This window comes from Camelus ferus, chromosome 20 (assembly GCF_009834535.1).
Source record: "Camelus ferus isolate YT-003-E chromosome 20, BCGSAC_Cfer_1.0, whole genome shotgun sequence".
Classification (NCBI taxonomy): domain Eukaryota; kingdom Metazoa; phylum Chordata; class Mammalia; order Artiodactyla; family Camelidae; genus Camelus; species Camelus ferus.
This window is the reverse complement of record NC_045715.1, coordinates 37,890,160-37,917,351: the sequence shown is the minus strand read 5'-3', so window position 1 is coordinate 37,917,351 and position 27,192 is coordinate 37,890,160. Positions and strand designations below refer to the sequence as shown.

The window sequence follows — 27,192 nt, the reverse complement described above, 5'->3', positions numbered from 1 at the left end:
AGAAGAAACCTTTCATCTGTAGAACTGTATTTTTTTTTTTCTTTTAAAGTCCTTGGACCTTCCTTTTTACTTAAAAAAACAATTGACTACTTTTTTCCTAGTGTGTGCAATAATTAAACAGATGGCACTCAACTCCGCATAGTTTTCGTGATTGAATGCCTTGGTTTACTCTAAAGACGAAAGAGGCAAAGTTGTGAACGACTGAGAAATCCTTGTAAGCAGATTTCTGGCCATTGGACAGTAATAATCACATGTTAGAGAGCAGTGTTTCATTGAACAGTTGTTTTTACTTGATAATGACTCTCGTAAATTTTGCGATGTCTTTGGATTTGCTGGGGAAAGATACCCACTTAACTAGGCTTTGGGGTTTTTTTTAAAATAAAAAGTTTTATTAGTTGTATGAATTTTATTTGACCTCTGAAATTAAAATTAAAAAATTATCTGAGGTGGTACACGGGGTTGGTTTCTACTCAAACGCCAAGTCTGAGCAGATGGGAGACTTTTTTGAGAAGGTTGCTAAGAAGGCGTGAGGGCTTCATAAGAAATAACCTCATGATCGGGGCAGTGGATGGAAAGAGGGGTGTGGTGCCTCTGTTTGGCCAGTTCATCTGCCCTGGATAGAGTGTGGGCGATTTCTCTGGAGATGAGAAGGAAAATAGTATTTGTCATTTAAGAATAAGCCAGTATAATTTGTGATAAGTGATTTAGTAAGATTTTTGTGTATAGTTGTCTCTTGGTATCCATGGGGTTTGGTTCTTGGCCCCTGCAGGTTACAAGGTGCCAGGATGCTCCAGTCCCCTATGTGAAATGGTGCAGTGTTCACATGTAACCAATACACATCCTCTGCGTACTTTAAGTCATCTCTAGGTTGCTTTTGATATCTAATGCAATGTAAATGCTGTGTAAATAGCTGCCAGCACACAGCAAGTTCTAGTTTTGCTTTTTGGAACTTTCTGGAATTTTTTTCCCAAATATTTCTGATCTGTGGTTAGTTGAATCTGAGGATGCAGAAACCGCAGATACAGAGATACATAATAACGTCTGTACGTAATGTACATGATGTTATCCAAAGATTTAGAAATATTGGCCTGAAATGGGCAGAGTACTAACATCCTTTGGATTCCATATTAATGTAAATACTGTCAAAAGCTGTTAGTCAAGCACATTAATTTGGACTGTCTAGCCTATTTCTATTAGTGTCCCACACAGATATGACTTTTGAAATCAGAGCCAGTGTTTGCTAACCCCAGTGAATAGCCGTTTACTAACAATGTAGTTGTTTTAAAAGTTCCACAGAAACTTAATTTTCTAAAATTCTGTTTCTTCAAAGAACTATCATGTGAAATGCAAATGAAGAGAAATTTACATAATGAGACTAATTTGTAGATGTTATGCAACAAAAATGTTCCATGCAGGTAAAAAGAAACCATCACGTAGCAGGTGCCCAAGAAATAGTTGCAGGATGTTGACCATGCGTCAGTTTCTGTTGTTTTTTTTTTTTTTAAATACCACAATCCTGCAAAATAGATGGCTCTGTTTCCATTTGATCAATAATTTATTAAGTTGTCAAATTGTTAAATTGTTAAACTGAGGCTCAAAAGGGTAGCTAGTACAGATCACATGCCTTTCACATAATGGAAATGATTGCTCTGGATTCTCAAGTCCTCATAAACTTCTGTATAAATGCGTAATTCCCCGTAGACAGCGTGGATATCCAGATAATGGAACTGTTGCCCAGAGCAGTTGTGGTAATGCATCCTTGGAGACCAACGGCATTCAGCAAAGACATATGAAAATGCTTGATGAATTTAAGAAATTGTTACCCGAAAACTGGGCTCGCCTCTGGGTGGGCGTCGAGCCAAAAGACACAGCCAAGCCAAAGAGTGGAGAACGCAGGATTTATTACTGGCAGCAAGTACGGAGAACGCTGGGGATTTTGGCCAGAGATCTCCCTGAACAACAAAATTAGGGAAATTTTAAGCTAAGGGTATGTGCATATTCATGAAGGGGCTTGGGCGGTTGACAGGGTCCAAGCTTTAGTTAGTTGATTGAAGTCAGAAATTCTAGGTCAGCATCATTCTCCCTTAGGTTCCAGTTGATCTGGTGGTTGAGGCTTCAGGCCAGTCTTTACCACTGAAACAGAACGGGAGGTCTTTACAGTGTATTATCTTTGCTGTTACTTCTCTTGCCTGGTAACAGTCTTGTTTCTGCATTCTTCTGTTCCCTTAAGATCGTTATTACTGAGACCTGTTTAAGGGCAAGCTTGGTGGCCAGGCTTAGCTCCCCAAATGGCTTGAACCAAGATGGCATCTCTTATGTCAAGAAAGCCATGCCTGGTTCTCTTTCTCCAGGGACCCCTGACCTATCCAATAAATAGTACCATATATAACGGCCAACTAAGATCTTGGTCCCTTGTAAGAAATTATCAAGGGACCACATTAATTGTTTGACTTAGAATCCACCATTTCTGAAAACAGCGTCGCCAACAACTTCACATAGTGAGGGAAATTGTGGATGATGAGAGAACATTCAAACACTCAGTAGCAGTAAGAGGAAATTCACAAATGAGCTTTTCTGTAGTTTTAGTGCATCATGTTTTCCTCCAGAGGATGGAGAGCCTGGGTTGGGCAATGGGTAGGCAGAAGGATAAAGTAATAGGATTTAGTGGAAGAGATTGCAGGGGATGCTTTCTATAGGTTCTGTTTAAATAGGTCACTGAGAAAGGCATTGGTTTTATATGAATTCCGACTTAGGAAATTCTGTTCCCAGTTCCTCCTAGGAACGTCCATTTGCTATGTTCGGTTTTCAGTGCAAAGGGTTCAAATAAGAGAAATACTAGTGCATGTATCTGCACTCGTTTCTGCTTGTTTGGTTTGTAGTGTTTAAATTGTCTTTCAAGCCTATTGAAACCTTTTCACTGAAAACCACACCGGTTAAGAAATCTTCATAAATAAGCCTCACTGTTGCCCCTCACCTTGCTTTTCATTCCAAAGAATGACAAAGAAGACTTGGATTTGCCGGACTTAGATCAAAAGGATGTCACGAGCATTTGATGAGTAAGGAGCTTAAAAGCAAGAGAGGATCAAACCGAATTAACGGAGACCCAGTAGCCAAGGGATTCTAGAAGTATCCTCTAGACACCAGTCGGCTAATAAGCCGCCAAGCGTAAGACAGATATAGAAGGAAATTCCTGGCGGTAGGTGGTCCACGTGCTTCAGGGGCAGGTGGTAGAGCCGAGGTTCAGCCGAGAGCTCTGTGCTGTCACTGACATGTGCTCAGAGTCACGGTAAAATGGACCTTTTTCTTCTGTGGGAAATAAGTTATTTCCAGCCTGAAGCTCAGTCCCCAGCTGGTCTGACTTTATCAGCCTCTCCAAGTAGCTGTCTGCCCTGGAACACTGATGGAAGCCAAGCTCCAACACAGCAGCACCCAGCATCGCTCAGCGTGGAAAACTGGCCCATCTGACAGGCAGGGACACGAATGGACGCCCACAGGCCAGGGAGAACCGCGCGGCAGTGCCCTGGGGCCGGGCGAGCCTGGGGTGGCCACACGACAAGACACCAAGCATGTCAGGCCTGAAATGCTGAGGCTGTTATGAAGAGATTCTTTCTGCTCACTAGTTTCTGCTTGCCCTTCATTCATTTATTAAATCTCCTTTTAAGGCCCCTGGCATTTCTTTGCACAAGCATGCTTTAAATATATCCCCCAAGCAAGACTCAACAATTTTTGGAATAGGTTGTGTTCAGGAGCGGGAATGTAAATATTCTCTTACTTCAGGAGTTTTTCACTTGTCCGAGTGTGGAGCTGAGTAGCGACTATTTGGTTCATTATTTGCATTCTGAATTAGAACTTAATGAGACCATCACGTTTTGTTATAGGAAGTGTTCAAAGATGTTCATTGGGCAGGTGAGAGTGAGGGCTGTGGTCTGAGTCAGTTCGTTTCATAGGACCTGGAGGTGGTGATTCAGCCTGTACTTTGGATTCAGTCACACCTTACAGGCTAAACTGGGTTGGACTAGTTTAATACTGGGAGGAGGCCCTGTAGGGTTTGAAATATTCCCACAGGAAGTAAGATTACTGTTGACTTTGGTGATTCTTTTCTGCCAGAACCTGGTCTGCCCTCAGGCTGCAGAACCAGAGGTAGGAGGGTGTATACGCATGTGAGGATGTGGGCGTGCACACCAGGTAAGGTGTGTGTGGCCGCAGGCAGGGCCCTGATGGTTCTTAATTGTTTTTAAAGTCATAAACTTTTCAATTTGGGAGTCAGAATCAAATTCCTTATTTCCCTTAATAAATAAACTTAAAATGGTTGAACTCTGAGAGCATAAATGGGTAGCGTCTAAGCATTCTCACACTTTAAAATCTTGAAGAACTCACATGGCTGCTTTTAATCCATCTGTAGCCAAGCGAGTGAGTTAGTGTCCACATTTGCTGACTCCTTTTAGTATTTTTCTGTGTATTTTTCCTTGCAACTGGGGAATGCAGTTTAGCATGTAAATATTGAGAGGAAATATCTGCTTGTTTTTTTTTTTTTATTGAAGTATAGTCAGTTTACAGTGTTGTGTCAATTTCTGGTGTACAGCATCATGTCCCAGACATGCACATACATACATAGATTCATTTTCATATTCTTTTTCGTTACAGGTTACTACAAGATATTGAATATAGTTCCCTGTGCTCTACAGTAGAAACTTGTTTATCTGTTTTATATATAGTAGTTAGAATCTGCAAATCTTGAACTCCCAATGTGTCCCTCCCCTGCTTCCTCCCCAGTAACCATAAATTTGTTTTCTATATCTGCAAGTCTGTTTCTGTTTTGTAAATAAGTTCATTTGTCTTTTTTTTTTTTTAAGATTTCACATATAAGTGATATCCTGTGGTATTTTTCTTTCTCTTTCTGACTAACTTCACTTAGAATAACCATCTCCAGGTCCATCCATATTGCTGCAAACGGCATTATTTTATTCTTTTTTATGGCTGAGTAGTAGTCCATTGTATAAACACACTACAACTTCTTTATCCAGTCATCTGTCGATGGACACTTAGGTTGCTTCCATGTCTTGGCTATTGTAAATAGTGCTGCTGTGAACACTGGGGTGCAGGTGTCTTTTTGAATTAGAGTTCCCTCCAGATATGTGCCCAGGAGTGAGATGGCTGGATCATATGGCTCCATGGTGTGATGGTGAGCACTCTGAACTCTGAATCCAGCATCTGCTGCTCTTTAATAGGTCCCTCTGTTTTGTTGCAGCATCTCTTCTTTGGGCTCATTTTTAGACTCAGAGTCTCATGTTACTCTCTGACAGCAGTAGTTTAATAGTTTCTACCAGAGTAAATAAGTTGATGCACCCCTCCCCCCCCTTTATTTTTTGCGGGAGAGGGTGGTATCTAACTCCTAGATTTACTTACAGTTTACTCTCATAAGTTCACTTAAATGTAGGCCCTGAAGAAGTTACTCCTCTACCAAAATCAGTCCCATTCTCTGTGCTTTAATTAAAGTCCATGAGGCTGTTATGGGGTTAATTGCTCTTTGGGAAGCCAGAGTCGCAATTCATTAGGTAGCTTTTAAAAATGTCCAGCGTTAGATTCTAATTTTGAAGCGCTAACAAAGCTTGCTGTGAATTACAGTGTTTCTCAGCCTTTGCGTTCTGCCTTGTTGCTGGTTGAGAGTCCCTTTGTAGAAAAAAAAATCAGAAGAATGTTTGAAGTAAATTCAGGCATCTAGTTTGGAGAGAAAAAGTCACCTTCATAGCCTGTTGCTACGTTGGGGCTGTTAGCTTTGTTTCTCCAACAGAATGTACCCAAATATGAACATAAAGCAGTAGCTACACCCAGCCGTGGGTGGGTCTCCTTCCCGTTCAGGTTTATTTGCAGGGGGAAGGGGAGGACCACGTTCCAGATCTTTTTTTTTTTTCTCTGAGGGGCGGGTCCGAGGGGAGATGCTTTTTCCACCAATAAGAACAGTAAGATTACGCTAAGCCTGAACATGATTTAGTCCAAAGAGTCATCTTCAGGAATTTGTTATGCTAGCTGTCCTGCCCTCAGAGGACAAGCGAGGCATCTGAATGTATTTTTTTTAAATTGAAGTACAGTCAGTTACAATGTGTCAATTTCTGCTGTACAGCACAGTGGTCCCAGCCATGCGTATATAGACACATTGAATGTATTTTCTTACTGTGTGACCTCTCTGAGCACAGATGTCAGTGGCAGAGTTGGTGAGCTGTGTTCTGGAGGGCAGCGGTTATGCTTAGACTAATCTCTAAGTAAATGGAGTGGATTTTTTTCTTTTTCTTTTCTCTCTCTCTCTTTTTTTTTTTTTAAACTCCCACAAAATCCCTTTCGGTTTCCTGCCTGCTGCTGAGTACATACCAGTTTTCCAGCAGAGCCCGACCTGTGTGAGCCCAGGTGTCTGCTTGGTCTGTGCCTGTCCCTAGGCAGTGACGCATGGCGGAGACAGTTAGACTTCAGGGCGGGCTCCTGGCTCACGTGGCTCTGAGCAGCGGCCTCTTTCCCCACGTGTTAATCCACCCCTTCTCTCCCTCATACCACCTTCACCTCCTCCCTGATGACCTCAACTCCTGCTTCCAGAGGGTTTTGAAGCCAGCAAGTGGGAAGACTTTCTTTTTGCTACCAAAGATGCAAACCCACCTTCCTCTGCATCCACGTAGCTGGCTTGGCGGGAATCCTCTGTCCACCTGTCTGAGGCCAGTCCCCCTCCTCTCCTGTCCTAGATCGCATCTCAACTCCTACCTCAGAAACTTCCCTTCTCGCTAGAGTAAACTTTTCTCTCTCCGCAGATCTTCTTCATTAGATTGTAAGCACCCTGAAGCCTCTTTATTAATAAAACAACACACCATTTATTTATTTTTATAGTTAGTTACAGTGTGTCAATTTCTGGTGTACAGCATCATGTTTCAGTTATGCATATGCATACATACACTTTTTTCACATTCTTTCTCTTTATAGGTTACTACAAGATATTGAATATAGTTCCCTGGGCTATACAGTAGAAACTTGTTGTTTATCTATTTTATATATAGTAGTTTGTATCTGCAAATCTCGAACTCCCAGTTTATCCCCTCCCACCCCCTTCCCCACTGGTAATCATATGTTTGTTCTCTATGTCTGTGAGTCTGTTTCTGTTTTGTGAGTAAGTTCATTTGAAAATAACACACAATTAAAAAAAAAAACCACGCTTTTTCCCATCTCCTGCCTTACATCATTTCTTTCTTCAGAGGCTGAACGTCTCAAGAGTTTTGTCCACACCCTCCGTGTTCATTTCTTCCCTCCACTCCCATCTGCCGTAATCCGCCCACACCACTTCTGCCAGGGTCACGAGTGATTTCAGGGTAAATGTGGATGAATCCAGGGCATGTTTTCCAGGCCTCATCCTGCTGCTCAGCATTTGGCCCTGCTGACCGTCTTTTCTTGGTGAAATGCTCTTTTTCTTTTTTTGCCCTACTTTTCCTCCTGGTACTGGGGCGGTTGTGGCTCAGCGCCCTTTCCAGACTTGGCCCCTTCTGCAGGACAGTGGATAGGGGCGGGGGGTGGTTCTTCGAGGTCCCCAGTTTGCCTTTCTCTCTTCTCTGTGTGGACTCTCGTCCAGGCCTCCGCCCTGGTTCCTGGAACCAGTGCTGTAAAACTAAGCTCCGTGCATTTGACCTTCTGGGTATCTCCCATCCGCCCCCTCTCCCCACCACTGCCCTGTTTTTTGCAAGGCACCCTGGGCTCTGCCTGGACTCTGGGGGGGCATTTTCACCACTCTAAGTTTCTTCTCCTTCTGTCATCGGATCTGACCCTTTAATCTCTGAATCCTCCTTCATGCATTTCAGTGGTTTTCCATAGTTCTTGGCAAAACATTCAAAATCTTGGAAGAAGTTCGTGAGATTCGGCATCACTGGGCTCCCTGCCATCCATCCAGCCTCATCTGTCCCCGTGGGGCTCTTCCACCACGTGCTCTCCTGGTTTCCTCCCAGCTCCCCTTGGAGCATTGAGCTCCTTGCTCCCTGTCTGCGCAGCCCCCTGCGCTTAGCGCCTCAATGCCCTGCATGTGGTAGACGCTTGTTAAATACTGAGCGAGTGGATGCACTGCTCCTTGGTTGATGGGAGAATTATCTGTAATTAGCATACTAAAGCACCAAGTTATGCCTTCTCTGATTACATTTTGTTACATTGTTCACCTGACAATAGGTACTTCAAAAATTTTAAAAAATTTAATTAAAAAAATTCAAGAATTTAAAATTTTTAATTAAAAATTAAAAATAATTTAAATAAAAGTTTTGATTAAAATTAATGAAATTAATTTAAAATTTTTAGTTAAATTTAATTCAATTTTAAATTTTAATGAAAAATTTTTATTAAATTTTTGAATTTAATCAAAAACTTATTTAAATTCAAAGATTTTAATTAAAAATTTAAAAAAAATGTTAGTTGAGGTATCCAGTGGGTACTTCTCAGTAGTATAGCAGCTATTGGATGCTATTAGTACCTATTAGTGTCTTTCTTAACAGCACCCCATTACCCTGTGTCCATGGCTCTTTATATGAAGTTTCACACGTCCTTTCACAAGAATCCTCTACTGAGACCTTGGACAAGTCAGTGGATTCTTCAAATCTCATGGCAGCGGCAACCCCCCAAATGCCCACTCTCCCCTCCCCCCCATTTCCGGATGCTCCCTCCGGATGACTGGAATTCTAGATGATTCTTGGTGATTTCAGATTTTCATTTTTTGTGAACGGGAACTGAGACCCAGGTGTCTGGATGTGTGTTCAAAGTCACAGCAAGTTCAGACTGAACCATAGGACACCTGAATCACAGCCCTGTTCATTTTTTTTCCCACCACAGTATCACCTTTCCCCTCAAGTATGTAACAATTGTCTTTAACAGTTCTGTCCAAGTTTTAAAATATACATGAAATACATGGTTGGCCCTCTGGGATCCGTAGGTCCCAGATCTGCGATTCAGCTGATCAAAAATACTACACAGTCCATCTGGGGTTGGTTGAATCCACTGATACGGAAACACCAGTACCGTGGGGACGGTTAGGGACTTGAGCATCCTCGGACTTGGGTATCTAGGGGGGTCCTGGAGCCAGCCTGCCTCAGAATCTGAGGGACCATGGTGCAGAGCATAAAGTTTACCATCTTAACCATTTTTAAGAGGACAGTTCACGGTATTAAGTACCTTCACGGTGCTGTCAGCCGTCATCACCACCATGCGTCTCCAGAACTCTTCCTCTTGCAAAACTGAAACTCTGCGCTCATTAAACAGTAACTCCTCACTCCTCCTACCCCCCAGAACCTGGCATTCTACTTTCTTTTTCTTTTTTTTTTTGTCCGATTGAGAAGGAAAATTGTTGCTCAGTGTCCTTTCAGGTGATCAAATATCTCAAATCACAAAGTTTATATAAGTGGTTTGGATTTTAATTAAAAAAAAATCTGTTACCAAAATAGTGTCTTTCCCAGACACCATCATTTCATAGTATATTCTAGAGTTAGACCAGCATGAATTGCCGCCACCCCCAATCCTAAATATGTTCTTTACCGCTAGATTTAAACAATAAAAACCAACACTGGAAAAGAGTGAAAAGGTCCCCCGTCTCCTGGTTGGGGGCATAAGGCATATTTGTTTCTGTGATATGTCTTTGTCTTGTTATATAGAATTATGTTAGTGAGGATTTTTTTTCCCAATACAAAATGTTAATAATTTTGAAAGAAAATGAAAGATTTATTAGAGACAAGAGGATTTCTAAGTTGGCTTAGTTGCCAACTTCCCTGATAAGAATCACCTGCTGGAAGGGGCGAACCTTGTTAAAAATCAGATGACCAAGCCTTCTTCAGTTTGGATAAACCCATTCCAAGTGTGGGAACCGTCTGTATAGTATATGCCGATGAGCACTGTTTTGGTAACAAGCTGGAACTACGTCTTATTTCTTAGGGTTTATTTTTCTGAGTGTGCTGGTGCGCACACACATTCACACGTACACTTTCCTGTGTTTCTTCATGGGCGTTGTCACCATCATTTTCCCCAGAATGCCTCTGTGCTTTATCTTAATTTCTCAGCTTCATCTTGGATGTTCCTGTTTGATTAGTTCTCAGTTTATAATGCAGCATATTGCCCGGGCTTTGCACGGAGACAGACCTGGGTTCAAGTACAGACTGCCTCTTGTCAGATTCTGCTTTGTGTTCAAGTTATGTAAGCGCCTTAAGCTTCAGTTTTTTCCCTCTGTAAGTTCAGGATGATCACACACCCTACTGCTTAGGGCTGTTGAGAGGATTCAGTGAGATAATGCTTTTAAAGCCCTCAGTGCATTGCCTGCTGCAATAGTAGGTATCAACATATAGTAATTCCTGCTGTGGTTTTTGTTACTGTTATTATTTTATAAGACATCCAGCTGGTAACTTCACCGCAAGCTGAAGAAGGGAGGGTTCAGAACCGAGGAGCAGTAATTTATGCTATTTGAAAAGCTGTCATTTATGGCTTGTATGTTGTTTTCACTCTATGCCTATTTTCCAGATTGTTTTCAGCACAGAAAAGCCCTCAGGAAACCTCCAAACCGTGTGTGTGTGTGTGTTTAGGTGATGCAGGAGCTGTGACGTGTCTTGTTCCATGTGCGCTTTAAAAAAAATTTTTTTTTAATTGAAGTATATAATCAGTTACAATGTGTCAATTTCTGGTGTACAGCACAGTGTCCCAGTTATGCATATACAGACATATATTCCTTTTCATATTCTTTTTCATTAAAGGTTATGACAAGATATTGAATATAGTTCCCTGTGCTATATACAGAAGAAGTTTGGTTTTTTTTTTAAATCTATTTTTATATATAGTGGTTAACATTTGCAAGTCTCAAACTCCCAAATTTATCCCTTCCCACCCCTTTCCCTGGTAACCATAAGATTGTTGACTAGGATTTGGTAATCTTCTGTCTGCACTAATGGATTCTCCCAGCTGGCTTTTATCAGTGTCCCTTCTAGTGAGTGCCAATGTCCATTTCCAAGGACGGACTTTCCAGGTGTTTTGATTTTGTGTCACGTCCCTTGCAGTTGGGCTCTTTGGAGTTTGACTTGATGTAACGTGGAAGCTTTAGGGTGTCTCTTGTGCTGGTCTTCAGCCATTTATGACTCTGTGTAAATCACATTCTCTCGGAACCCTGTCTAGTTCTTATGTGAGCTAATATATTGGCAAAGTGTCTGAGGACTGCAGAGTTACTTTGGGGTGTTGATACCAAAAAATCTCTTATATAGTTTTAATATTCTGCTAGTTTGGCTGTTGGTGGCTGGTGATATCTTGTATTACAGATAAATGAAAAAATATACATGTATGAATATAGATACATGTGAATAGCATGTATATTCATCTATATAGTGTGCATACTATGTATGTATGTGTATATATCCACATACACACCTGTATATAAACGCCTGTGTGTATATGTATATGCATATAAACATATATGTATATACTTGTAGGGGTGTATATATCTGCTTATTCCAGGGAGAATGCTCTTTTAAGATGGATATTGTAGGAGAGATAAGAACTACTTTTAGCCAAAATTATTTTGTATCGTGGCAATAGCCGCTTTATTTGATACCTTTTTGTCCTACATTTTGGGAACAAATTAAAGGCGCTCCAGCATGTGAATGAGTGGGTGACACTTTTTGGCCTTATCTTGGTTTTGTACGTCTGATTTAAAAATCACCATATCACTTCATGTTTTTATTTCTTTGTAAGCCGTTTTTAATCATTTAATGAAGAAGAGGTGGGATATAAATATAAATAAATGTTTTTAGAACGTGCCATCCAAGAAGATTGGGTCATTCAGACAAGATTACCTTATACGAGTAAGAGTTGGAATGGCTTTTTTTTCCCCCCCATGCAAGACTAGTGTATAGGATTTTAGGTGGCGGAGGGTTACATTATATCATTTTGAAGGGTTTCCAGAAAACAGGGGAAATCAGAAGAGTGAATGCTCGACTGTCTAGTCTGTAATTCAGGAACGTGGCTACCCACAGTGTAGCGGTCTTTGCTTTGTCAAACCCAAGATGGAATCAAATTTCCAGTTAAAGTTCCACAAAAAGGAGAAATTACAGCGAAATGAAACCTTTGGAGTGAAAATGAAAATCTCCTGGAGGTGGGAGAAAGCTGAAGTTTGTTTGTAAGGGTTGTGTGGTCCCAGGAAGGCAGCTTCTGGAAGCTTCTAGAAGGCAGGTAGACAGGTCACAGCATGTGCACCTTCTGGAACCTTCAGACAAACAGAGAGGCAGGGTGGGGGCTGAAAGGAGGCCCTGGAGGAGGGGTGGGATTCTGAGCACGTTCCGCCTGCTGCTTTTTCAGAGTGGTCTTAAAAAACTTCTTGCTTATTTGTTCATTTTCGTCCACTGCATCATTTGAATGGAGGGAAACCACTGAAGTCTTATTTCCTTTAAAGTGTTAAATATGACGCTAGGAGAGGTGACTTACCCCAAATCAGGGCATTACACAGCCGCCTTTGTGCTGAAGGGACTGTGTCATCCTGAAGGCAGCTTTTCTGTTTTATTCTCTGAGTTGGAAACTGGGTTGTTCAATGACTGTATTCATTCTCTCGGGGATGACTCAGTGTTTGGTTTTCTCGCTAATGGCAGGCTTGCAGGACAGCATGCCCCTTCTTGTTGGGAGATTTGGCGAACGCAGAAATGCTGCTTTTTGTCCCTTCAGAATGTCTGAGCTTTATGGAGACCAGTTTTTTGAACTTCAGGTGTTTATTTTGCTCGAGTCTGTTTTACACACCTGTTTAGTAATCTTGAGGTTGGCAGCTTCTTTCAGATGCTTCCGTGGGAGTAAAAAGTGTTATTTTGAGAGGTATGTCATTTACCTCTATTGTTGTCAGTGGATTTCTTGTTCCCCTAATCAACGTAGGATTCCTTCTCAGGGATCTCGGTGGTGGCAAGGTGAAAAGCACTAAGGAATTTCCTAATAGTTTCCTAGGAAGTAGGTAGGTAGATAGTGGTCACATTTCAAGATTTTGAGCACTTCAAAGTGCTTTAAAAGCTGGAAGTGGACTTCTTTGGAGGTCTGCTTTCTCAGCAGATAAAAATCAGAGTGCAAATTGGTGTTTACCTTCCTAAGATTAATGATATATTTTCAAAGAGTTTCTCATGTAAACAGCCTGCTAATAGTACTCAGAGTAATTGCATGTCACCCTCCCACCCTGCCTCTAAGCCCTCCCACTCTGTCTGCAGATCCCCAAATGGCTATTTTGAGAAAACCAGAATGCCTGGGGAGGGTAGAGAGAGCCTTTCTTTGGAAGTGGAGAAGCGGGTTCTTAACTCAGAGATTTTTGGAGTGCTCTTGTTGAAGGCTTTCCTGTTTCCACATGGATGTCTGCATTCTTGTAGTGCTTTGTTTTTTGAGAGGAAGGTTTCCTGACTGGCTTCTGGCCTTGCGTTAAGTTTCCAAGTACCCTGTTTGTTCAAGGAGTATTTGGGAAGTCTTTTCTTGTCTATTATGTAGACACAGCTCGCTTCCAGTGAGCCCTGTGGCTTAGAGGATCATACAAGTCTCACTAATTAGAAAGAGGTGCAGTCTCTGGTATATGACAGTGTGTGTGTGTGTGTGTGTGTGTGTGTGTGTGTGTGTGTGTGTGTGTGTGTAATACAATGCTTGTGAAGCTATAAGCTAGTGCTTACTTTGGTCTTTCATTTAGGATTCAATTGACTAACTAACCAACCTACTTACCGACTCATCTGTAGGTACTACTGAGCGTCTGCAATGTCGATGCCCCTCTATGTCAGCAGAGGGGTAAGGTGCAAAAGTTTACTAATACCATGTGGTTCTTGCAGTCCTGGAAGTTGACCAGTTGGGAGAAACAAGATGTACCTGCACATTACACAGTGAATCTATAGGGCAAAGAAGAATGTGATTATTCCAAATGCCAGATTAATGGGCCCAGGCCCAGGAGTATAAGGAGTTCAGAGAACAGAGAGAAAAATGAGGGCTGAGGAGGTTAGGGGGGGCCCCATAGAGGAGGTAGGACCTGATCTCTGCCCGCAGGATGAGTTAGATTGTGGAATACAGCAGTGTCTGGAAAGGGTGCCCTGCAGGGGGGTGGGGGGTGTGCCGTGGGAGTGACAGGGAAGTGGGAGTGAGATCTTTGTGTCCGGGAAGAAATGCCGAGGAGATGCTAGTTGGGTTAGAAGGATCCCATTGAAGGAGTGGAGCTTAAATCAGTTAAATGGGGCAGATACTCCGATGTATTCTGATTACGAGGAAGTTGTAGAATTTGCTGAAAGTTTATACATTATTATTGTTTTATTTTCCTTGTTCCATTTGCTTTGGCCAAAAAAAGTGTCTCTCTTTTTTAAAAATTGAAGTTTAATTGATTTACAATGCTCTATTAGTTTCCAGTGTACAGCATAGTGATTCAGTTACACATATATATATTCTTTTTCATTATGGGGCTATTACAAGATAGTGATATATTCACTGAATACTGATACATTCACTATCTTGTAATATACACCCTATATAGCACAGGGGATATGTTGATACATTGTATCAGTGCCCTGTGCCGTACAGTAGGACCTTGTTGTTTATCTCTTTTATCGTATATAGTAGTCTTTGTCTGCAAATCCAAACTCCCAATTTATCCCCCGACCCTTTTCCCCTTTGGTAACTGTAAGTTTGTTTTCCATACCTGTGAGTCTGCTTCTGGTTTATAAATAAGTTCATTTGTGTCATTTTTTTAGATTCCACATATAAGTGGTATCATATGATATTTTGTCTTTCTCTGACTTACTTAGTATCATAACCTCCAGGTCCATCCATGTGCCTGCAAATGGCATGATTTCATTATTTTTTTATGACCAAGTAGCATTCCATTGTATAAATATACTGCATCTTCTTTATCCAGTTATCTGTCGATGGACGCTCAGGTTGCTTCCACTAAAGTTTCTGAGAGAAGTGGGCAATGTTAGAGGTTTGATGAAAATCTCTATATTTCAGCACAGGTGTAGTGTTAGTATTTGCAGGAGTTGTTCTATAAATAGACACACATGTGAATTTCATATCAAATTGGCAAGCTAGGGATGTAATTAACACGGTGAATTTTTTCCTAGGCCGGACCTGATAGACATGAATACTGTTGCTGTTCAAAGCAACCTTGCAAATTTAGAGCACGCTTTTTACGTGGCCGAAAAAATCGGTGTCATAAGACTTCTGGATCCTGAAGGTGAGTGACCGTCTCGATTAGATGGAGCCTGGCTTGAAAGTCTGATCTGCAGAAATTTATCAGCATTTTGAAATAATTCATGTCGCTGCTTTCAGATGTTGACGTCTCCTCACCTGATGAAAAGTCAGTAATAACTTACGTGTCATCTCTCTATGATGCATTCCCCAAAGTCCCTGAGGGCGGAGAAGGCATTGGTGCAAATGTGAGTACTGATTTTTCTACCCAGAAGCTGTTCACTCAGAAAAGACCGGTTGACTGAATTCTCTGATAGTGCTTGGTACAGTTTTAAAATATCACGTATTTTTTAAAGGATTTGGGTTATTACACTCTTCAATAAATTGATACCATGTGCATTTGAAGGGCGCCATTCCACTATTACAATTGAAGTAGAACACAAAAAAATGTATTTGTGTTGTCAGTATAGTAGGCTGTTGAGAGTTGCATGTCATTTTATCTACTTTTTAAAATTTTAATTTTATTTATTTAAAAAACATATTTTATTTTTTTAGGGGGAGGTAATTAGGTTTACTTATTTATTTTTAGATGAGGTACTGGGAATTAGGCTTACTTACATATTTTATTTTTAGAGGAGGTGCTGGGGATGCAACCCAGGACTGAGCTGCGCTCAGCATGCGCTCTGCCGCTTGAGCTGTGCCCTCCCCCCTCACTTTATGAGTAGAAGCCATAACCGCTGCAGTGAGAGGGTTTCACTTGCCGCTGTTGTGCAGCTGCTCTGTTTGGTGTCCTTCTGCACGTGCAGAATATCCCCCTTCTGAAGTCTCTTTCAGGTTTATGGCCTTAGGTGACCCCAGGAGATAACTGTTTTCTGATTTAAAGGTGAGGCTCGGAGGAAGGTGATTTGATTTGAACAAAGGAACAGAGCTACTTCATAGCAGGGCAAAGTCTCTTGACACGTAGCTTTGGGCTCTTTATTGGTCCCCAAGGTTTGTGCAGTTCATTGCAGCCGTGTGTTTTGTGCCTGTGCGTTTCTGGAGGAAAACAGGACACGCTGTCATGGGTCGTGTGTCTGGCGGGGAGCCCTCCCTCCCCCTCCCCCTGGCTGCCCCACGCCTCCTGCAGATACCTCCTTTATTCTGAGTTGCCACCTTTTTTGGGGGGGGGGCGGGGTAATTAGGTTTGTTTATTTATTTTTAGAGGAGGTCCTTGTGCATGCTAAGCAGGCGCTCTACCACTGAGCTATACCCTACCCCTCCTCCATCCTGTTTCACTTAGAGGACCTAGGAGCTCCCCTCTCTGGTCTCCTGTTTCGCCTCTGTGTGCTGTCGTCCTAGGCATATTTCTATTCTCTCCTCTTGTTCTTTGTCCCGAAGGCTGATCCCCGAGTGACTTGCTCCCTCGCTCCTCCTTCCCTCCAGTGTCTGCCAGTCATTCAGGGCTGAGCGTTGCCTCAGAAGGTTCTAGCGGCCATTCCTTGCTTGATCTCGGCGTCCGCCCAGTTCCTCACTCTCAGCCCTTCGCGTAGAATGAGGGTGTGAGCTGTCATTCGGGGTTCTGTCTCCATTTGTTTTCCTCTTCCCGTCAATTCTGCACATTGTCATCAGGTTAGCCTGGACACATTCCAGGCTCCACACGGCTGACCGGATGGAATCAGCCAGGCCATTCTGACATCCACAGCTCGGCATGTGTTAGTTACCTGTGTCTTACCGGTGACGTCCCAGCACAAACCGTTTGTGGTGTCCAGGGCGTTTCTGTTTCAGAGTCCTGACTCCCCTTGGGACCTCCCCCGTCTTTTATCTGCTGCTTCCTGCACCCACCAGCAGTTACTGGTCATGTTAGAACTGCTCAGGGACTCCCTCTCCCAGGAAGCCTCGAGTGACCCTTCTGAGGCAAAGTTTTGCTTGCTTGGTGCTTATTTCAATGCCTCACATATACAAACTGCTTCAGTTACCTCAACGCTTGTTAAATGCTGCTTTTCTTTTTGCTTAACTGTCTATATTATGACTCTCTCTTGCCTCGTCATCTAGACAGTAACTCTGCTCAAAGGTATTGTCTTCAAGTAGTTGTGTTCTTATTATAACACTTCGCATGGTGCTTTGAACAGGATACGCACTCATCAGATACTTAATTGAATATCACAAGTGACAGTCTTTCAGTCCTCCATTTAAAAAAGAAAGTTTTCTTAATGAGGACTTGAATAACCCCACCATACACATCTCCCGTAGCTTTCATCGCCATCTCATTTCCTACATATTGCATAACTCTTTGAGTCTCAGATTTAAGGTGGACTTTGAGAAAGGCTGGCAGAGATGGAAACTACCCTGGCTTACACCGTGTATTGAGTGCCTGGGGAAAAAAAAACAAAATTGATCACAGTGTTTTTCCTGCTACATTTCAGTGCAGCCTCAGAAGACTTCTCAGCCTGGTGCTTCTGGGCACCACAAGGCCTGGATCAGAATTGGCACTCATTAAGCCAGTCTTCGTGGTCAGATGTGGATAGCCTGCTTTTAAAGCTGTTTATGTGGAAAGGGTTGGAACTGGGTGGAAAGTAAGAAAACATCCAGCTGGTCCTGTCAGGCTTAAAGACGTGTCCATCCGCAGAATGACCTGTGGACTCAGTCATGTGTGCTGTGAATGTTAGTATCTGCAGATGCGGACGATAACACATCTTCTCTGCCATTTTCTTGTTCCAGGATGTGGAAGTCAAATGGATTGAGTACCAGAATATGGTGAACTACCTCGTCCAGTGGATCCGACACCACGTGACCATGATGTCCGAGAGAACATTTCCTAATAATCCTGTAGAACTCAAGGTCTGTGCCCCTGTAGACGTCGAGAGGGAGGGGCTTATGGTGAAACTTGCAAATAATGCCAGACGGGTCCTCTCATTTCCGAAGTTCAACAAGCATTGCCCTTGACAAGCTACTGATCAGTAGATACATTTAAAAAAATTTATTCATTTCCTATTATACAGAGAAAGTGGAAGTAAACCTTAATCTGTTTATTTACCTTATATCTGAAAGAAATGTGTATAGTCCCTGAAGTTTGAGTTGTTGAGAGTTAAAGGTTTAATTTGAGAGGGTCTCTGGAAGTGACATTGCCAAGTTGTTTTTGGTGCACGGGAGCTGCCTGGAGCCGGCAGATGGCTCAGGCAGGAGGGGTCGGAAGCCTGTCCCAGTACGGCCATGGCTGGGCATGTGCCTGTGGTCGCATCCTGTTAAAAAAAACCGCCCCGGAGGCTTCTGTTGTGTGGCAGGAGGTGCATATGATATTTCACCATGAATTTGAAAGTACAGACCTGACTCGCAATGTAAATGAGTTCATGGTTTGGTAAACATGTACTCCTACCTGAGAACCTCAGTCCATCTCTCTGAGGCCAAGACATTAGAGAAACATTAAAAGACAGTACAGATACATAAACTTCCATGAAAATGAGTTGTCCTGTTTTGTGTGTAGTTTCTCGTAGCAAAGTACTGTGCTTTCTTTCGAGACGTGGATAATGTGAATTATTAGCTCTACATTCCTTGAATGTAGACTTTGTTTTCCTGATCGGACTAGAATGACAGAAACAGACCTCACCCAGGATCGGCCCTGTTAAAGTTATTAATTGCGTCCATGTGTCTGTTCAGAACATCTGCGGAACAGTTTTATTCCCGTTGCCACGGGGAGTGTGTCCTTGGCACATGGTTCCTTGGCAGTGTGTTGATGTGCTGCTCTCTGAGTTCTCTGAATTGCTTGTGTGGCGTCTCCCTATGCGGATGGGAGCTCCCTGGGCAGGAACGCTTTCCTGCCTCCCCTGTCACCGCATAGACTGAGAACAGTGTTTAGACATAGGGGCATTCCACGCTTATTCACCGCTGGACATCCTGAAACGTTGCTGAGTTTTAAACAATTTTTCAGATTTCAAGTTCCACTTACTTCCAGATGGATTCCTGTTGTCCAGACATTTGGGCAAATTCATGCTGGCTTCTGATTAATGCAGATTTCTAAGTAATTAAAGAAGTTGGAGTGACCACACAGATTCCTTGCTGGTGCCTAGAATAGAATGTGACGCAGGAAAAAAAAATATATCGAGGGGAAAGACCTAGTAATTTTGTTAGCCAGCAAAACCTTGAATGGAATCCTTCGGGGAAATCTGTCTGCCTGAAGATTTGCAGGGACTTGTTTTAAAGCAGCATGAATTAGTTTGCAATAATTAGTCTACATTCTACTTATTAAATGTGGTGACACTGTATCAACATAATTTTTATAAGGTGCTCTTTTTAAATTGAAGCACAGTCAGTTACAATGTGTCAATTTCTGGTGTGCAACACAATTTCCCAGTCATGTATATATAACACATATATTTGTTTTCATATTCTTTACCATTAAAGGTTATAAGAAGATACTGAATGTAGTTCAGTAAGGTCCTTTTAAATAAATATAATAAACATATTTAAGAGATTCCTAAGTTAATATCTATAAATTAGATAGTAATTTAATTATATGGTTTCAGCTTACATGACAGTAGCAGCAACCAAGAGCATGTGTCTTCATTCACTACAGGAGCTGCTTGATTTGGCCAATGGGACATTAAAACCAAATTTTACTCCTATTTATCTGATAAGAATTCTGTTTTCAAGGATAGACCGTGAAATAGAGGAGAATGTCCCCCACCCCCTATTATGGGAATTGCATCAGATTATTTTTCTAAAACCTAAAAGCTAAAAAAGTACAGCATTTGGAAGGTGCATCTTCAAAAAAAAAATTTTTTTTTTTTTTTTTTTTAACGAAGGTACTGGGGATTGAACCCAGGACCTTGTGCATGCAAAGCACGTGCTCTACCCCTGAGCTATACCCTCCCTACCAGCTTCCCTCACCCCGAAAATGCATCTTTTAAAGGATAAGTCTTCTTGTTTGGACGAAAAGAGTTTGATAGTGGAGCTGCTGGAGACACTGCTGTGGTTTTTATTATCCAGATCCTTGTGTGTCACGTGTTGAATCTGGGCTCACAGCAATAATCACACCCTTCTCAGACCTCACACAATCTGGTTACCAGCTGGCTGGGAATTGTTGGTGTCCCAAGTGTCCACCGAATGCAGGTGGCAGAGGAGACGGCATCTGAAGTGTCCACATGATGTGATGATGAAAACCGGTCTTTGAAGTTTGTCTCTCTATTTATTTTCCCTTTCATTTCAGGCACTTTATAATCAGTACTTACAGTTTAAAGAAACAGAAATTCCACCAAAGGAGACAGAAAAATCAAAAATTAAACGCCTGTATAAATTATTGGAGGTGAGCAGAAGCTTCCTTTGTGTTGTCAACATCATCTTTATTAATAATCTGTCTTTATTTAAAAAAACATAAGTTCTGACATCTTTGCTTCATGTTAACCTTTTTTCCTTTTCTCTAGATTTGGATAGAGTTTGGACGCATCAAACTCCTTCAAGGTTATCACCCAAACGACATAGAAAAAGAATGGGGGAAGCTCATCATCGCCATGCTGGAGAGGGAGAAGGCTCTGCGTCCCGAGGTGGAAAGGTGATGGGGGTGTTTTGTGCCCCGGGTGTCGCCGTGGGAGGGGGCTCTTCTCACGTGGGAAGAACTTAAGCTCTGGAGGCTGGCTGGCCTGGGACCAGCATTGATCTCCCTTTTCCACTTGCTTGGCTGTGTGACCTTGGTCTTTCTGCTGCTTCATTTTCTCATCGAGAAGCTCTTCTTTGGGGTTTGAGGAGTTGACTCAGTGGAGAAATGTCAGAGAGGGCCTGCTCGGCTCGGTTGGCGCGTGAAGTCTCATTCAGTATGGTGGCTACAGCTTTTTTTTGATTGGTTGTTTTATATATTTGTTTATTTTTTATTGAAGTGTAGTTGATGTACCATGTTAGTTTCAGGTGTTCAGCAAAGTGATTCAGTGATACATCTGTGACTGTTATACATACATAGTATATACACATGTGACTGTTACATACAACAGCTATTCACACATCCATGTGTAACTGGGTGGTTACAGTTTTAAAGTCAATCAGGATTACCAGTGAGGAGTTCTCAAACTGATTTAAGTCTCCAAGGCCTGGGTCTGGACACTCATACATAGATCAGCAGTTAACTTAGTTTATTTCTTGTTACATTTTTGGCTGTGGCCCTCTTCCCATGGGGCAATGAGACCTCTATTTGTTTTTTTGTTTGTTTTATTTTTGGGGGTGGGTGGTTAGGTTTATTTATGTATTTATTCTTTAACGGAGGTACTGGGGATTGAACCCGGGACCTCGTGCATGTTAAGCGTGCGCCCTACCACTGAGCTATACCTTCCCTGCAAGACCTCTGTTTGAAGGGCAGTGAGGTGGCATCTGGAGAACACTTAGTAAATGCCAGCTCACGTTCCCCTCATCCCATGTCCACGAATGCACTTACTCCAGAAAGTCATCACTGACCTCAACCTGTCTCTCCCACTACACCCACGTGCCCAGGAAGGTACCGTGTAGCCCTCAGGAGACGTTGGGGGATGGATCTGTCTCCATCGTAGTCTGTGTGTCGCAGCCTGACTCGTAGTGAATGGGGCTTGTGGCCTGAGCCCATGGGGCTGGTCTTACAGCCTGGAGGCCAGGACAGGCGTAGCCCTCAGGCCCCTGGTGTCACACCTCCCATGTCTGCGGGGCAGCCACGCTGCCTGCCTCTGAGTCGCCCTGATGTGCCAGGGCCCACCCTGTCCCATTTACGGGGTCTTTGCACCATGCGTTCCTTCGGCAGGGAAGTCAGTTTCACCCTCCCCATCTCTCTTGACTCCTCATCTTTCTCAGATCTCAGCTCCCACATGTCGTTTCCTCCAGAGACTTCCCGCGGCCTCCCAGGCTGGTCCAGGCGTCTTGATTGTAACCTTCCTCGTTCACGTGCTGTTGCTTCCTAGCTGTTGTTCCTTATCTCGGTTGTAATTTTGTGTTCATTTCTGTGATTGCTGGGGTAAGGGCTGCCTGTTCCACAGCTGTGAGCCTTCATTACATGAAGACAACCCCCCCCCTTTTTTTTTTGGTCATCTCTTGTGTTGGCAGAGTTAACACCGGGCCTGCTCCACGGGGGCCCTCGGGGTCCTGAGGGCCCCCTCGTCACGTCCACATGAAAGAAGAATGCACTGATGCATTGAAGACGCAGGCGCAAGTCTGTGTAGTGAGGCCTTCATTAAACTGCTGATGAATCTAATGCCCTTCTTAAAGTACATTATTGTACCTGCACAGCTGGATCACTAGAACCAGAACACGCCAGGACTACCCAGGAGGGACCTTTCATGGAGGAGATGATTCTGGGTGGTTAGAATACTCAGCTTATCCTCCGAAATAAGGGCAAATACGCCAGAGGGGGTACGTGGCAGATGTCCGTCATCAGAGTAGCAGCTGGGTTTGAATATATGTTAATAAAAGATCATGTGGTTGAGTTCAGGGTCCAGGAGCCAGTCAGTCCTGGATGAATTATTAGCTCGGTTTGCAAGCGGGGGAATCTCAGGTTCACTGAGCTCTCAAAGCTTCAGTCTCCTCGCTTGTAAACGGGACATAATACTACCTACCGCATTTGCGGGTTATGAGTGTGTCTCTAAAATCGTCGGTTTCCTGACACGTCACAGCTGCTGAAGAAGCGGTAGGCGCTGCTCTTAGTAATTTGTGCTTTTCTGTGCGCTGACTATACGTGACAGGGCGCTCTCGGATTCCCCTTTGCTTTCTGAAAAGAACAGTTATCTCCCTCCAAGTGGAGAAGCAGCAGTTTGGCTTTGTAGCGTTGGGCGTAGGAAAATATTTCGGAGCTGGGCTAGATAAAGCCTTCATTTTTCTTGATGCAACAAGTTTTTTGGCAGGAAGTCTGTATTGCAAAATAATAGCTGTGTGGCGTGGGAGCACGTGAAAGACAAAAGAGAAAGAGACAACGTTCTTACGCCAGGCAATCACCTCTAGAAAGACAAAGCAAGTACAGACAGATGGAACTTGCAAGCATCACACTGATGTTCTGCTTAGTGCTTGGCTTTTAAAAATGCGAAGGAACTTTAGTAAGGCATAACGTCCTTGGGAGCAAGTAAATGGTAAGTGGATACTTTTTCAGGACATTGAACCTCATAAACGAATGACCTGGTGGTTACCCTGGAAGTGTCTGTACTCGGTTTACTGTCACACTCATCTTTTGGCAGGCGCTTTCCCGTCCCAGGTTTTAGCCCTGTTGCTCAGTACCGACCTGGTCCTTTCCAGAAGGCTGTGGTCAGGCTCTGATGGATTCTTCTGGCTGACAATTGGTATTGCCAGAATCACCTTTGCTAATGGTCGCTGGGCTTCGGTGAGACATCTGAGTTGTTTTTGAGGCGGTTGCAGGCGGATGACTCTGGGTGAAAATATTTGGCAAGTCTTTTCCAGTGACGCCCCGAACAACCTGCCTTGTTCGTACATGCCGGGCTTCCGTGCAGGCTACAAAAGGCAGCCCTCCGCCAGCAAACACAGGGCTGGAGGCGAGACTCTTTTGAATAGCTATCAGCGTATTTATTTGCTGTGTGTGGAATATGCATCTTGGAGACTATTTAAGGAGCCGTTAACGTTGTAACATTCAGCCGCCCCTTTTCACTGTTAGAAGTAGAAGTTTTTGCAGACCGTCTGCTTTCTAGTTTACTTTTCACTGTCGAAGAAGGAGCATCATTTCAGGGGTAAAAATGCACAGCAGTAGTTACAGCTACCATAGCAGCGATTCTGTGTTCAGTAACACGACTAGCACCCGAACCAGTCTCGATTCAAATGAAAATTTCCTCTCTGTTCATTGTGGTCCGACGCTGATCAACTCCTGCATCAGCTTTGGCAATGAATCTGTCGATGGTCACAGGTACGGAGTCACTGGCGTGGGATCGTGTTTTGCTTCCGGTGGGCTGCTTTTTCCAGGGGTGGCGAAGACTGCGACTTCAAAGGAGAGGCTTTACGTTATTCTGTCTGTCCCTTCTCTTAGGTTGGAAATGTTGCAGCAAATTGCCAACCGAGTTCAGAGGGACAGCGTCATCTGTGAAGACAAACTGATACTTGCCCGCAACGCTCTCCAGTCTGTAAGTCAGTTTCAGGAGCCGCTGGGGTTGTGGCGGAGGCGGCTGTGCCTTCGGATGAGCTAAAACTTTGCCTGAACATTGGGTCAGTCTGTCTCCTGAAACCTAAAGTGTGTTAAAGACTATGATCCCTTTGCTCTCTTGACGGAAAACAGATTTTTGAACCAAAAGGGAAAACAGAGAACACCCAAGTAGCTTTCTGCCCCAATATTTTGAGTTTTATATTTGAGGCTAGTTTTAAAACTTTGTTTCACAGAATTAATACTGAGTTCTTCTAAAACACAGGATTCGAAAAGATTAGAATCAGGGGTGCAGTTTCAGAACGAAGCAGAAATTGCCGGCTACGTCCTTGAGTGTGAGAACCTGTTGCGCCAGCACGTCATTGATGTACAGATTCTTATCGATGGGAAATACTACCAGGCGGACCAGCTGGTGCAGAGGTGAGAGCGGCGCCCTCTGTGTGACCGTTTCCTGGCGCTTGGGAGGAGAGCGCTGAGGGTGACCCTTCCATGAAGTACATTTCTCGGGCTCTTTTTTGTTGAAAATGCGTGTCACATTAATTCTGTTATGTGCTGGTGTGTTAAGTAGGTTTTGTTCTTCAAAGATAAGTGCTGGGGAAAATTCTATGACACATGCAGTATTTACTACTGTAGTAACTAACATACAGTTGAAATATTCATGTGTGGTTTTTGAAGAAGGGAAAATCCAAGGAAAGTATCCTTTAAGTCAGTCTTTCAGTTGTCTGTTTATCTTATGAAAATATCTTGGAACAAGATATTGGAAAAATGTATGTGTATAAAAGTCTGTGTCTCTGAGAAGTAGGTTTCAGGGTAGGAATGGAACCTTTCTAGTTGTGTTTTATATATATATATATATGTAAATAAAATACATGTAAATTTATACATATATGAGATATATAAAGCGAAAATTATAAATGATGCTTTGACCCAGTAATTCCACTTTTAGAAATCTGTATTAATTCTTAATATAGAAGATATATTTAAAAAGCAGAAAAAAGAGAAAATATCTAAAAACATAGAAAAAAAGCTTTTAAGTCAAAAATATTTTATCATAACAAAAATTTAGACCCCTACATGTCAAATAATAGGAAAATAATATTATAGTGGAGTAATCACGTTCATTATCAGTTACATTTCTGAAGATTATGTGATAATATGGGCAGTGCTTATAGTAACAACGTTCAGTGAGAAAATTCGTGACATAAACTTTTATCAATGTGATTACATGCCATTTTAAAATAGACTTTGTAGGGGGAAGGTATAGCTCAGAGATAGAATGTGTGCTTAGCATGCACGAGGTCCTGGGTTCAATCCCCAGGACCTCCATCAAAATAAATGAATAGACCTAATTACCCCCCACCCCAAATTAAGGAAAAAATGGGCTTTGTTTATTTGAGCAGTTTAGGTTTGCAGAAAAGCTGAGTGGAAGGTGCAGAGGTCCCAGGTCCCCTCCCCGGCCCCCCTCCCCCGTTACAAGATCCTGCGTTAATGCGAGGCCTTTGTTCCGGCTGTGGAGCAGCACTGATGTGCTGCTGTTCATTAGAGTCCTTGGCTGCCCTTAGGGTTCACCTTTGTGAAGAATGCTTCTTGTATTCTAGCTCATCCCGTGTGTGTTTCTCTTCAGGGTTGCAAAACTGCGTGATGAAATTCTGGCCCTAAGGAATGAATGTTCCTCAGTGTACAGCAAAGGCCGCGTGCTGACCACCGAGCAGACAAAGCTCATGATATCAGGCATCACTCAGAGCTTGACACAGGGGCTGACACCCTCCCTGACCCCGTCCAGCGTGACCTCGGGCCTGTCCTCGGGGCTGACGTCTCGCCTGACCCCGGCCGTCACTCCCGCCTTCACACCCGGCGTCCCACCAGGAGTAGTTCCCAGCTTCAGCTCAGGAGTCGAGGCGAATTCCCTGCAGACTCTGAAACTGATGCAGATCAGGAAGCCCCTTCTCAAGTCATCTTTGCTGGATCAGAATTTAACCGAAGAGGAGATCAACATGAAATTTGTTCAGGATCTTTTGAATTGGGTCGATGAGATGCAGGTAAAAAAATACTTACTTTGCCTGAGAGTCTTGGTCTTTTATTTATTTTTTTAAATTTTTTTGGGGGGGAGAGGTAATTAAGTTTATTTATTTACTTTTAGTGGAGGTACTGGGGATTGAACCCAGAACCTTGTGCATGCTAAGCATGCGCTCTACCCCTTAGAGTCTCAGTCTTGATACCAGTTTTTTTTTAACCTGATATCTTTCTGTTGAAAGATGCAACTGGACCGCACTGAATGGGGATCAGATTTGCCAAGTGTTGAAAGCCATTTGGAGAATCATAAAAATGTTCACCGAGCTATTGAAGAATTTGAATCTAGCCTTAAAGAAGCGAAGATCAGTGAGGTATGTGAATTTAAAATTTGTATGAGGGGGAGGGTATAGCTCGGGGTAGAGCACGTGCTTAGCGTGCACGAGGTCCTGGGTTCAATCCCCAGCACCTCCATTAAAATAAATAAATAAATAGACCTAATTATCACCCCCCCAAATCTGTATATACTTCATCTCCATTTTTGTTTTGCCCTTCCTATAAAGACTCTGTAACAGGAATATAGATATACTGACTACAGGTCAGAATTCCTAACCTCTTTTCATCCCACGACGTAGATCCAGATGACCGCACCTCTTAAGCTAACTTACGCAGAGAAGTTGCACAGACTGGAGAGTCAGTATGCAAAGCTCTTGGTAAGTTCTTTTCAACCTTCCTTTTCCCTTATTATCTGTCCCTGGGTGGCAAAGACACTGATTCTTACCATGATTCTCCTTACAAAGAATACATCCAGGAATCAGGAACGGCACCTGGATACCCTCTATAATTTTGTAACTCGTGCCACTAAGGAACTGATTTGGTTGAATGAAAAAGAAGAGGAGGAGGTTGCTTACGACTGGAGCGAGAGAAACACCAGCATAGCCCGGAAGAGAGAGTACCACGCGGTA

The 27,192-nt window shown here is 42.9% G+C and overlaps 1 protein-coding gene and 1 non-coding gene across 2 annotated transcripts in view; one reads left to right on the top strand and one right to left on the bottom strand.

Moving 5' to 3' along the window:
• Positions 1-27,192, top strand: part of DST (dystonin) — a 436,433-nt gene that overhangs the window by 246,229 nt on the left and 163,012 nt on the right. The window contains 11 exon segments of the mRNA XM_032463323.1: positions 15,093-15,205; positions 15,301-15,407; positions 17,857-17,976; positions 20,342-20,437; positions 20,556-20,683; positions 24,107-24,200; positions 24,483-24,637; positions 25,842-26,256; positions 26,473-26,601; positions 26,863-26,940; positions 27,028-27,189. Coding sequence (XP_032319214.1) covers positions 15,093-15,205; positions 15,301-15,407; positions 17,857-17,976; positions 20,342-20,437; positions 20,556-20,683; positions 24,107-24,200; positions 24,483-24,637; positions 25,842-26,256; positions 26,473-26,601; positions 26,863-26,940; positions 27,028-27,189 — 1,597 coding nt within the window.
• On the bottom strand, positions 19,933-20,004 carry TRNAA-UGC. The gene has a single exon. It is a non-coding gene; the product is annotated as a tRNA-Ala (tRNA).